This window comes from Nipponia nippon, unplaced genomic scaffold, assembly GCF_047370975.1.
Source record: "Nipponia nippon isolate SJK-2023a ecotype South Korea unplaced genomic scaffold, ASM4737097v1 scaffold_2, whole genome shotgun sequence".
Classification (NCBI taxonomy): Eukaryota; Metazoa; Chordata; class Aves; order Pelecaniformes; family Threskiornithidae; genus Nipponia; species Nipponia nippon.
Genome location: NW_028262336.1, coordinates 106,767,236 through 106,780,365, shown reverse-complemented (window position 1 = coordinate 106,780,365; position 13,130 = coordinate 106,767,236). Strand labels below are relative to the sequence as shown.

Sequence of the window (13,130 nt, the reverse complement as noted above, 5' to 3'; positions counted from 1 at the left end):
CTGGTTATTTCATTTAGAGTAAACTTTGAATTTTCAGTGTTTCTTAATGTTCTCAATGTTTCACTGATGTATGCTGTGTACAGTGATCTTAATAACTTTTGTGTGTGTTTTCCTGCCTGTTTGTGCTTCTAAATTAACCTAAAATACATAATTCTAAAAAGATAAATGAACTTTGGCATTTTATTTTTGTCAGCTTTCTAAAATGACAATAGGTGGCTAATGCGTGTGACACTTGTAAGCAGAAATCTTAAAATGCTGATAGTATAAGATTATTGATACTACCAAAAAAGTAGCAATGGGCCAAAATAATCTAGAAAAATTGTTTTAAGCTGAATAAACTAGGATGTGTCTAAATAAGCATTATAGCTTGGTCAAAGAGCATGCTTTTGAAGTATGTCTCTTGATTTGTCCCTGCTTACAATGCTTATATGGCTCACACTCTGGATTATTCCTGGAGCATGTGAACTAGATTCCTTGTGGGTAATACAGAAGTTGTGGTCAGGAGTGCAACTAATGTGCTCCAGCAGCCAAAGGGGATGGAGTCCGCAGGAAGAGAATAGCCTCTAGCCTGAAGTAAGACTTTAAAGTGTATATAGTGTGGATATCAAGTTCTCGGCACTGTCTGTTCTGCTCTACAGATCCAATTCTGTTGGGCTTTAATAGTTACTAATGTAGACATACCCTAACTATTACAAGAAATAATAAAAATGAAAATGTAGCTCCATAACTCTTACTTCCATAATGCCAGAAATATAGATATTTGATATTCTAAGCAAATAAAAAGTTTTACTGCTATTCCAGTTAATCTTAGAGAAAACTATTGGTTTCTTACTGTTGATGCTCAAAACAGTAGAAAATCATGTTTTCTGTTTCTGTCAGTTGAGTACTGTCTAGAGAAAGAAAAGTAGCTGAAGTTGTATACTTACAATGAAATACTTATTCTTTTTCCAGAATATCTTAAAGTAAGGTCACATGATCCTGAAGAGGCCATAAGGCATGATGTTATAGTATCCATAGTTACTGCTGCTAAAAAAGATCTTTTGCTTGTCAATGATCACCTGCTTAATTTTGTCAGAGAACGAACACTGGACAAACGGGTAAGACATAATTAGTACCCATAATGGCTGTGTGTTATATTTCTAGACTGTAATTCTGCTTTTTAAAGAGTGATGCTTCTGAAAAATGCTGAACTAATTTTAAAATGACTAATGAAAACAAATATTATGCAAAAAATTTTGAAGCAATCTATTTAATGAGGCATCTTTTGCCCCTGACTGGAATGCCACATTTTCCTGTGTGCTGTATTTTTGTTTAAGATAGTACGATAAAAGAAAAAAAAAAAAAAAAGCCTGAAGTACAATAGTGTTGCTCCAGTTGTCTAGTTTTAGTAAAATTTTTAAGTAAAATGAGACCCTTGTAAGACATTCTAACATTTCTCATAATTGCAAGCAGGTTTCAAAATGTATTGTAGATTACTGATGGAAAACGTGCCACCATCAGAGGTAGCTGGTTTACCTGCTTTTAATTAGATCATTGAAAGACTGCAAATCAGTGTAGTAGCTTTCAAATTTGAATAGTCTTGAAATTTAGGTTAGCTATGTTTCATTATTTGGTAAAATTTGAGGTTTGCTGCTTATGCTAAAGCACGGTAAACAGGGCTGTTGATGGAAAAGTTTTACAATTAACATTATCACCTGATTTTTTTCATTTGGTGACATGCTTTCCCCTGTTGCACCCATAATACAATCGCAAGTATTCAGTGTAGATCTGTGAGAAAGGGTGTTGGCTTAAATTTGTAACAATTCTAAATTCAAGAGGCATACTTATGTAGTAGTTACTGATGTTGAAAGGTTTGGCGTAATAGATGTGATGCAATGTATGTACTAATGAGAAAGTGTTGCACTTAGAACTCGGTTTAACTTTTTTGTAAATTAAACTATTTTATTTTGGTGTAGAATAGGAAATACCTACCAGGAAATTCTGTAGTCTTTACAGTTTTGAGTTTTGAACAGCTAAACTGGATACTATTTCTTTTTCCCCAAGTGGAGAGTGAGGAAGGAAGCTATGATGGGACTTGCACAGATATACAAGAAATACTCATTACAATCAGAAGCAGGAAAAGAAGCTGCAAAGCAGATATCATGGATCAAAGATAAACTTCTGCATATATATTATCAAAACAGTATTGATGACCGGTAAGTCAGTCATGAAAGCTAGGTGATTCTGTGGATAAGTGTGGTAACTTATCACACAGATTTGTTTTTCTTTTGTGCTTAAGTGTTGACAAGGAGGAGAAGACTTGATAATCCTGTATGTTTTCATCCAGTGTGTAATCTTATACAGCTGCAGCCAAATGTTGTCCTGTGTTGTTTTCTTCTTCTTTTTTTTTTAAAGGCCAAAAGTGATTCTAAAGGGTGTGATGGGTTGGAATATTTCAAAATGTTTAGCTGTACTTCACCACTGCTCCAGTAAAGGAGGTTTTTGTTTATATTTCAGTAGCTTGCTAATTTGTATGTTAAAATTCAGTAAGTAAAATTGGTTTAACAAACTTGCTTTAGATTTGCATGTTTTTAAAGATAAGTAGTACGTGTAGTGACAATGGTTAAGGCATCTCGCTCTGCAGAAGGTTAGTTTTTGTGTACGATAATAGCCATGAATTAGAGCCTTGTCCTGGATTTGTGGTGAAAGCAGTGCCTCTGTCATACCAGCTGTAGACTTGTATGTGGTCATTCGTATTGAAAAATAGACGGTTGCACATGAGGAACTAGTTTGAGAACTAGTCCACCTTGACTAACCAAGGTGGTCTTGTTGGCTTTGGAAATGAGCCCTTGGTCTTCACAGCACAACTAGATAAAAATGGCATTGCAAACCCGTACAAATCCTTTCAAAAACTTGCAGCCTCAGTCATCTCCAAAATAAGCAATTATTTCATGGTACCATGGAAGTGGACAGAACTGTCTGGGTTTTCAGATCCAATCTCACCCACTCACATTTTTCTTAAACTTTGGGATCTTTTTAAACTAGCTGGGTTTGGGTTTTGACCATCCCCTCCAATTGTGTGTAAGGATCTTCTTCTCATTTCTAGCATAAACATACATGATTGGTTGGTTGGTTTTTTACCTATTTACTCTGTTCTGTTAACATTGACCTCAATGTGCAGAAGTTGTGGGCCTTCTTGGTATTTTAGATTGCAACATGGGTTTAGTTTTCCTTTTGTTTTTTCTTCCCAGTCTTTCCTAGGTAACTGACAGACACAAATCTTTCTCTCCTCCTGTTTCCAAATAAGGAACTTCCATGTTATAGCAAAGCTTTTAATAATTTCTGTGTGAATATACCTGCATTTTTATTGTGGAAGCAAAAGAAAAGGGATAAACTCCGCCCGTGGGGAAGGGGCTGGGGAGGGGTGGAGGGAAGTCAGCTCCTTCTGACTAGTATCTGAATTCTCCTTGTGGGCTTCATGATAACATGTGATACAATCAACATGATATTTCTTTTTTTTATTTTTTTAAAATTTATTTTAGGCCCATTAATTTGGGTCAATTAATAAATTTACCCCAATACTCACCTGTAATGAAGTTCACTGATAATGTCTCTTTGGGCTGATAATTGAGAGATGCGTCTCTAAAACTCTTTGGTTGCTATCTAGACTAATACATCTGATTTTGATAATGTCATCTCTTAAATGTCATACTGCTAACGTTAACATTACGTCTTCTGTAATGCTATATTTTTGTTTAGTTTATGCTAAGTTATATTGGAAGTTAAGGAACTTGACCTTTAGGTTTTTGAGTAACCCAATCTTTGTATGCAATAACTGATCTCTAGATAGGACTGAGAATTTTGGAATGAATGTTTTAGCAATCCAAGACCGCTTTCTTGCTTTACAGTTTTAAGTTTCTTAATCCTGTCTTTCAGGTTACTTGTTGAACGCATCTTTGCTCAGTACATGGTCCCTCACAACTTGGAAACAAATGAACGAATGAAATGTTTATATTACCTTTATGCAACGCTGGATTCAAATGCTGTGAAGTATGTGCTATTTTTGACTTCTTGCAAAATAATCTTTAATACAATTATTACTGTAAATTAGTTCTAAATTGTTATGAGTAGCCTAAGCCAGTGGACAAAAGTAGTTTGTGAACAATCAGAAAACAGAATGTAGCAATAGTATCTATTTTTCAGGTGGGATTTGGAGGGGGGAGGGGCAGACCCAAAACTAATAAGGTGTTTTCTAACAAGGTGTGGTACCTTTTAACCATAAACAGCTAAAAAAAAAATAAGTACTGTCTAAGATCTGGCAAGAAGCTTGAGTGCATGTCAGTCCTTTTTATGTCTGAAAAGAGATAGCATAGATAGTAGCGTTGTCTAGCCCTAGATCTTATCTGACAACTTCTCAATTAATATACTCCTTGTTTTAGCAGCCAGGATGACTTAAGAGTGGGAAGGAATAACTTGTTTGCCTTTCCTCCTTCAATATGCATTTTACTTATTATGTTATGTGCCTTCTCCAGCTTAAAATGGGTAGATGCGAATGAATTTGACTAATAACAGTTTTGCTGCTGTAATGTTCACAGTTTGACTGAATTTAGTTATTTTTACTTTCTTTTTCATTTAGTAGCACTCAGCCACTTGAAAATTGAGTATAGTTTTTTCTTATGTAGGAGACTATAATAAGCTTTGTATATAAAAGAATCACTTAAAGCCTTCAAATACTGTAGAAACTGATGTTGAATCCCCTGCATTTCTTGTATTACGTGCCTAAAGATATTACAACTGTAACAAACTAAAATTAAGAATAGTATATTAAAAGTAAAAAGTTACTGTTGTAGTAATTTTTAGTATAGGCTAAACAAAAATGCAGAATGGCTTCTTTTCAGTACTTTTTATTTCAGGCAACAAATAACTTCTAATTTTCATATGCAGCAGTACTCAGTTTAAAGACATAGTATCTTCAGTTAGTTATATAGAACTGACATTTTACTTGTGGATTCTGGAAGGTTTTTTAAATGAAGCTGTGACTTTTTTTTTCATATGGCTTGTTTTTTCTGGAAAGTGTGCTAATATTCAGTTTTGTCAGATCTCTCTAATGTGTCTCTCACAAGTCTAATCATGTCCACTTTTCACAATTTATTCATCTAGTAGCTGTTTTCTGTGTGCAACAAAAACATTGTTTTGATGATAAAAATCTTAAACATCTGCTTTAGCCTGCTTCTTGGAATGTTTTTAGAAGAGTGATTTCAGACTTGTACAAATGAGTTCTTTATGGGCCAGACATCAGTTACTTCCCACTTCTTTTAAAGGCAGTGTAGTTAAGCATCTGAAATGAAAGTTGTTTCAAAGTCACACTTTGTTCCAGTCTAATTTGACCAATTAAATTTTCCGTATTGTGCCATTAGGAACCATTTAGCCTTTGCTCACACAGCAATAAAGTTTTAGGTGATAAGCACATTCCTGAGTCTGAAGTTGAAAAGAACTTAAGGGCTCTTATTGGACAGTTGTGTTATTTATTGATTAGATGACTTTGACAGCTCTTTTTTTTTTTTTTTTTTAATTTTTTTAGAGCATTGAATGAAATGTGGAAATGTCAAAATCTGCTACGACATCAAGTAAAGGATTTAGTTGACCTAATAAAACAACCCAAAGTGAGTTCAATTTCTCTTTATCCCACAGCGAGTATGCAGTTTTACTTAAAAGAATAAGCTATTTTTTAATTCCATTCGGTTTACTATTTCCAGCTTTCACAGATGGAAAATATTGTGAAAGTTAACTGATATTCCATTAGTCCACACTTGCAGTAGGAAATGTGTATACATTTTGTCAGTGAAAGTGAAGAAGTAGGGGTGTGTTAGAAATTTTAAAAAGATTTTGCCAGCCATTTGCTACTAAAAAATTTGCTCCCAGTGTTTGAGTTACATCTTGCCAGGATTGTTCTGGCTTTTGAAAGAGGGAAAAACCAGCATATTCTTTCTGACTGCCAAATCGAGTAATTAAGAAAAAGTACCTATACACCCTAACTTCTTATGTATGATTAGTAACATTCAAGAAATTGGAATATTTTTATCCCAACAGGTTACTTGTTTCTCTTCCCTCTTGAAAACTTCTTAAATGTTGTATTGGAGATATCAGACTACAATTGAATTCTTTTTTTACAAACTTGCTCAGAAGGAGGGAAAAAAAAAAAAAACCAAAACAAAAAAAAAAAAACCAAACCCCCCCACATTTATTGAGCATTTAGGATATTCTTATAAAGTAAAATTTAGATTTGTTTTAGTTATATGTATGTGCATACTCATGTTTTGGGGGGAAAAAAATCATAAGATGAAATTCTGGATATAATTTGGAATGTGATTAGAACTTGACTTTAATGCCAAAAGTTTAATCTGGTGCTTTTTTAACAGAAATACTATACAGTAGAAAGTGTTGCCACGCTCACATTCATATGTGTGTGTGTGATTTTTATTTTCTATATGCATATATATAGAACACCCCCCACACACACCACCCCCACCCCCCCCACCCCCCCAAATTTAATGAAGTTTTATGACTGAATTATCCATTTGCTGGAATTACCTGAATAGGAAGAGTGGGTAACTGTATTTTTACAATTGTGGTTGGATTACCTAATGTATATGCTTGGAAATGCTACTGCCTTGCAGACAGAAAAAGGCTTATCAAATCAAAATGCATCCCTTACTGTTTCAGTTCTGATTGCAGTGAAATTCATAATTTTAACTTAGAATTTAATACAACATTACACCACGTTTTAAATGTACTAAGTGCAGTAATTGCTAGTATAACAATACTTCATTGCATTTCGGTGACTGTATTGAAATATTTTTCATGTACTGTTTTATATTCTTTGGTGTAATTTAAATACACTATGCATTTAAAACATGAGTTCATTTCTTGGTATTTTCTGCATTTCAGTTGAAAGTGAAATTTCAACTTTTCCTTTTGTTTTCAGGGAGATGTAATAAAAGTTCTTTTTCAATTGTAAAGTATAAACTGTGATGTGGAATTAAACATGTAGGTTTTGATAAATGCCAGCATAAGCATCACATTCAAAACAGTGTATGCTGTTGACATGTTTGCATTTGTCCATGTGGCTTTCATCGTATCTTTTGCTATTAAGTACTAATTCTCTACACTTCTTTTGAGTAACAGGACTGCATGGGAGAATTTAGGAGCTTGTGATCTGAGATGCTGTCGCAGATAATAAAATGGTTTTCAGTCAGGGGGTTTTACTTAAACAACAGAAACTTTTAATTATTGATTCTGGTATTGAGAAATAAAAGCAAACAAATAAACACTTAGAGAAACACCCTTTGGCTCCCCTTCGGACACCTGTCTTCTCTGCTTCATGGTCCCCAGGCCCCTTGCGGCAAGCTATGCTCAGTTCCTTCAGTGAGGCAATGGCAGCACAGGAGATGGGAGTCAAGGGCATGGTGGTTCGTTTCCTTTTGCTGCTCCTCATTTCTTACCCACTGCTGCAGCGTGGGTTCCTCCACTGGCCGCAGTCCCTTTAGAGCTGTACTTTCTCCAGTGCCTCCTCTCTACCCCTGCTCCAGCGGCAATTATCCTGGCATCTCTCCTGCCTCTGCTCGGATGTCTTTTCCTTTGGCATCTCTTTCTTCTCCTGCTCTGCTGTGCTTCCCACCCTGGCATTGCTCTTGTTGCCCTTAGTAGCTACCATGTTTTCTTAAATGTGTTTTCTCAGAGGCACCATAGGCTCCTCTGACTGATGGAAATTTCGGTGGGTGGTGGGTCAGTTTCTTGGTTGCGGAGCTGGCTGGAAGTGGCTTTGACCAGCACAGGAGTCCCTGACCTCCTCCTGCACAGGTCACCCCAGCAGCCCTTTGCTACCCCAAACCCTGCCTGTTACGCCCAATGCAGATGCTTAGCTATTTTCACCAAAACTTTCTTCTCTGTGATGCTCCTCATATGTTGGGTTTTTTGTTTTATTTTTTTTTCCCAAATTGATAATTAATTCATATGATTAATTCATTGTGTTTCAGATAAGAGCGCTTTTTCGTAAGTGGAGTAGAACTGAAGGAGCATACAGTCCAAGGCAGTAATAATCTTGAGAGAAATACCCATTAGTCATTCAGAGCTGTAGAAACTTTGTTTTCTTTCAGGAAACAAAACTGAAATGAAGAAACCTTTTAGAATACAACTGGATATTACCATACGTGCTTTTTCACTTTGGTCGAATTTCTCCACTTAGTCATGATAGCTTAGTTGTTGAATTTTCTTCTGTAGGTGTTGTCCCTGTGGCAAGTGTAGGCATTGTGAGACCTCTCAGAGATGAATGGGGGATAGGACAAGAAGCAGTGCACGGATGTTGCCACAAGGAAACTTAGATTAAGTAGTAAGGAAAAAAATTGCAGTAAAGGTCATCAAATATGGGAACAGGTAGCCCTTCGTCTTTGTAAATATTTAAAATGCAACTAGGTGAGGCCTGGAGCAAAACCTGATCTAAGTTGGCCCTGCTTTGAGTAGGCGGTTCAACCAGGTGACCTACAGTTGTCTCTTCCAACCTACATTATTCTGTGATTACAAATCTTTGAACTTCCCAGTCCACTGTTTTTCTCATCTTAGAAAACCTTTTTGCCGTTTAGTGAAACTCTTCAGGCTTTCTCCTTTTTTTCCTCTTAAGCCTTTCCTCAGTGTAAGCACTGTTGAGGAGTCTGAAAATGTGTTAAGAAACTTTCCATTTCTGTTGATTATAATTTCTCCTAATCTGAGACAGAACAGACATCAAACTGGCCTTTAAGATTAGTTACTTCTCTGAAGAGCAAAAGCAGAAATCGCAGCTCCTCTTGTTTTTTCCTACAGCAATGGTATACAGTTAAATGAAATACATAAACTGGCCTGTTCACATGTGGAAAAGTGGGTGAATGCTGGTTTGTCTGTATTGGAGTATAAGCTTCATTTGCTGCAGATCTGCAGCTGTTCTGATGCTTCCATATCATGAATGCAAGATAACGTAGATAAAGTGCCACAGTACATCTTCTAAAAAGAAATGTTTCTTGATCTTCTTCAATCTGTCATTATTCAGTGCTGTTATACTACTGAAAGTTAAAAGAATACTTCTGACTCAGGTTTGTTTGGCTGAATGATTAGTAGTTTGCTCAACTTAAGGTCTGTTTTAATGGGAGCTTTAGCCAGTACTTGAAGACTTAGCCAGTATTAGAAGACCAAACCAGTCAGAACCAAAGAAACTCCACAGTACAGTTTTGGTATTTTTCTTCTGAGTTGCAAGAGCTGCAAATATGGAGATTCTGTATCTGTTGACATTGTTATTTGAATCCTGTAAACCAGATTTGATTTCTGTTTTTTTCATTTCTTGTCTGAACATGCCTGGTCAACTGTGACTGCCAAAAGCCCCAGAAGTGACAGCATTTGTCTAACACTAAAAAGTGATGGAAAGTTCTGCAGAAATACTTAATGGCTGGAATTAATGTGCCAGGTGTCCATGTCACAAGATAGAGAGGACGTTCACTAAAAACATTGCTTGTCTTAATCTTATGCTATATTTTTGTTATACTGTGATCTTTCCAAGGTTGCCACTATTCTCAAACATTGCCAGATTATCCACAAATTGGCTAATTTCCTTTTTTTTTTTTTTGCATGACAAAAAAACTGTGCAAATATATTAGAACTCAAAATAATCCTATTTTCTTTCTTAGTACCTAATTAACTCCAGAACAGAAATTTAGTCTGAGAAGGTGAAGGATACTCGTCCTGGAAATAGACACTTCCATGTGTTAGCCAAGGTTATTGTAATGAATTGTAATTTTGTTATCTCCAAAGCTGATATGGCTTGTTTGAATCTTATTTGAGATCTGTATGCAGATTTCATTAATAAAATGCAAAGAAATTAGATGTGCCTGAACAAGACTTTGACCTCTGCCTTGAAGTTTTTCCTATCTGCTCCATAATGATTCTAAGACTTCTATTAGAAAAAGTTAGTGTCTTGCAACGCTATCTCTTAGTGGCTCTTTCCTGATATGAGCCTGATGAAAAGGCCCACTGTAGGTGTTCATTTGCCTCATGTTAAGTGCTTTAGAAGAAAAAAACCTCTTCTTACCAAGATGAGCCTTCTGAGGTGATTTTACATTTTCTCTTTTGTAATTTTTAGGCTTGTCTACTACAGTTTTGTCTGTTATAAGGGGAGTTCTATAAATGACAATTTTAGCAATGGTGGTGGGTAACCACTGTTCTTTTTAAATACTTTTCAGTGAAAGCTCATGAAGTGTGATCGTATCTTATTTAAATCTTTTCTCAGAAGAATCTAATTTGATAGTTTTAGACTATAATTGATACCATTTACATGCATTTCTGAAATTTTATAGACTTCGTAAGTTAGGTCACCAAGGTTGATCTGTCAGAAGGCAACTAGCAAAAGAGCAGCTTCCTTTGTGGTTTGGAAGCTGATGGGTCTATATGGTTTTGACAATATTGTTGTAAGCTTGGGTTTTCTTTCAGGTTCCAATTTCATTTTATTTAGGAAGATTTCAGAGTTGTTTAACAACACTTACTACACTGCAGTGAAAGATTTTTTTTTTTTCTTTTTTTTGTCCACCTTACAACACTTTCCTGAAGATGATTAGGGTGTTGTCTTCACTGTACAGTTAAGGATTCCCTTTGTCATTTTTGCTGATAATTCCTTAACATCTGAAACTTCAGTGTAATTCCATAGAACTTCCTAGTCTGTAGAATACTGTGGATTACAGCTAAAAGTGGGGGAAAAGTGTCTTGGAAACTAGTTTGTCTTCCTTCAGTAGCAGGTGATATGTTGTAGAAACATTACTTATTTGTTAGAAATATGTTCGTATAAAGAAAATGTACTCACTGTGTAGTTTTAGCTGGCTGTGAAATTTGTAGTATTCTTTTTTTTTCCCCCTCTTCCATTTACTCTCTGTCAGAACTAACTGTTAAGGTGGACTTTGTATGTGGAATTGGAAATCTTGTACCTGAAGAATTATTAACAAAAGGAAAATAAATGAGATAAAAGTCTGTTTTGTGTAACTTAGTTTGCTTGTAAGGAGCTGTTGGATGATTTTATATCGGCAATGGTTTCACTGAAGTCTAAGCTTCACAGATATCCTGAAATGCGGTTATGTTTTCATTTTTTTTTGTTGTCATGGTCACTGATTATTACCTTCACAATCACACTGCTATCCTCTGCCTTCCCTGTTCAGCTGAACAGGAGTAGCAATTGTCTTATTATTGACTTGCTTCATTCTTTACAATAAGGTGAGAACTACTGCTGAGACTACTCAGAATCAGTATCTGATCAAGAAGATAAAGTGAATTTAATGCTTGCTGTTCATTTTGTATTTAAAAACAAAGAGGCTTTAGATGGAAAACAGTTACAGAAATAACTCATCCGTGCTGTTTATAACTTATATAGTAGATTGAAAAGTAATAAAAATATTTTACATAAGCATATGTGCGACTGTTACTGTAGGCATGATCTACCTTTTATTTCCTGTAACTATTTAGCATTAACTTTGCAGTGGTGGTTTTGATTTCTAACACACTGATGTGTTAGCAAGATGATGGGTGCTGACTTGCTGATAATGCATTATGGAATTTTGCTCACTCAGTATTCAAGTGGAAATATATAATGTAAAATTTTTACTTAATAGATTTTTCCTTTGACTTGCAGACAGATGCCAGCAGTAAAGCTATATTCTCAAAAGTGATGGTTATAACAAGTAAGTCAATTGAAGTGTTTCTGTCTGAACTGTCTGAAAGTTACAGTTGAAATATATTGCTGTCCTGCTTTAAAAATAATCTGAGATAAACTTCTAAAAAATAAGTTTTGTAACAGATAAAATTTATAACAAATCATGATAAACATGATGTAAAAATATGCTTTAAAGAATTAAGACAACTGTAAGCAGAATTATTTCCTTACTGTAACAAGTCTCCAGTTATGAAGCTTATCACATGACATTTTGGCTGCGTCTGTTGTAGATTAATTCAAAATGTAGATGATCTAGGGTGTTAGTGTCTGTCATTTATTATAGAATATATATTAACTGATGTTGACTAACCCACTAGACTATCTACTGACTTACCTGTCTTTGAGGTGTTGGTATTGTAAGTTCTGTTGGGAGAATGCAAAAGAGTTTTTGGGTTTTGGTAGCAGGAAGACACTTTGGAAACTGAAGAACTTCTATGTAACCTGAACTCTTGGTAAAGAAAAAACCACCAGCCCCAAAGCTGCAGCCAACCATGCCAATAGCATTAAAACCAGTAAGAAGAAGAAAAACCTGCTTTACAATTCTGAAATTTTGTTTTTAAATCAACCTTTTTTTTTTTTTTTTTTTTTTAAAAAAAAGCAAACCGTTCTGGCAAAAAAAGATACTACTTAATGCTATGTACGTTTTGAAAAAACATGGGGCAAAAAACAAATCTTGCTGCTTCGTTGGCCATGTTCCAAGTCCTTTTTTCCTTTTATTTGTAATATAGAAGTTGATCAGTTAGTAATTTTTCTGATTCTTTTAGTTCTGGGTTGCATTTACGAAAAAAAAAATCAATACAGCAAAACAAATACTTAGTAGAACTTGTTTTGAACTAACCATTGTATAGTCCTATACCATTTTCTGTGCCACCTTTGCTTAACACCTACTGCACCAAAACCATGGAAGATCTTAAATAGTATACTAACACTTTGCCAATAAATTGTCCTGTTAGAATATAAAATGTAAATATAAAATTAATATTTAGTTTAAAAAATGCATTTTTAAAGCTTTTTTTAAATGTTACAAGCTGTTGTAAAGTTTATGTTTAGTGAAGGAGTAATTTAGCAAACATACCCTTTTGGTATTTTTCACACTTGTTGTATCAGGTGATCTGCTACCAAGTATATTTTCCTGTGGAGTACAGGCTTTGCATTCTGAGCTCAACTTCAGCTCTTAATATTATTAGGAGGAACAAGTAGACTTACTGGAAAATGAATGTGAAGGGAGAAGAAAGCAATAGCTGGGGGAGGTGTGTGGGTATACAAAGTTTTAGAAATTGATGTCCTCATAAATATGTCTGCACATGTTAAGATGTTTTGTGGTTTTTGTTCCCCCCCCCCCCCCCCCCTTGCTTAACTTAAACACATGTAGAAA

The 13,130-nt window shown here is 35.2% G+C and overlaps 1 protein-coding gene across 3 annotated transcripts in view; it reads left to right on the top strand.

Annotated features, from left to right (window-relative positions):
- The window catches only part of PDS5B (PDS5 cohesin associated factor B), a 117,586-nt gene that overhangs the window by 56,574 nt on the left and 47,882 nt on the right, over nucleotides 1-13,130 (top strand). For all 3 annotated transcript variants that reach the window (XM_087758218.1, XM_087758219.1, XM_087758220.1), the window contains exons 11-15: nucleotides 952-1,097; nucleotides 2,044-2,195; nucleotides 3,916-4,029; nucleotides 5,561-5,642; nucleotides 11,675-11,723. In XM_087758218.1, coding sequence (XP_087614344.1) covers nucleotides 952-1,097; nucleotides 2,044-2,195; nucleotides 3,916-4,029; nucleotides 5,561-5,642; nucleotides 11,675-11,723 — 543 coding nt within the window. The remainder of the gene's footprint in view (nucleotides 1-951; nucleotides 1,098-2,043; nucleotides 2,196-3,915; nucleotides 4,030-5,560; nucleotides 5,643-11,674; nucleotides 11,724-13,130) is intronic.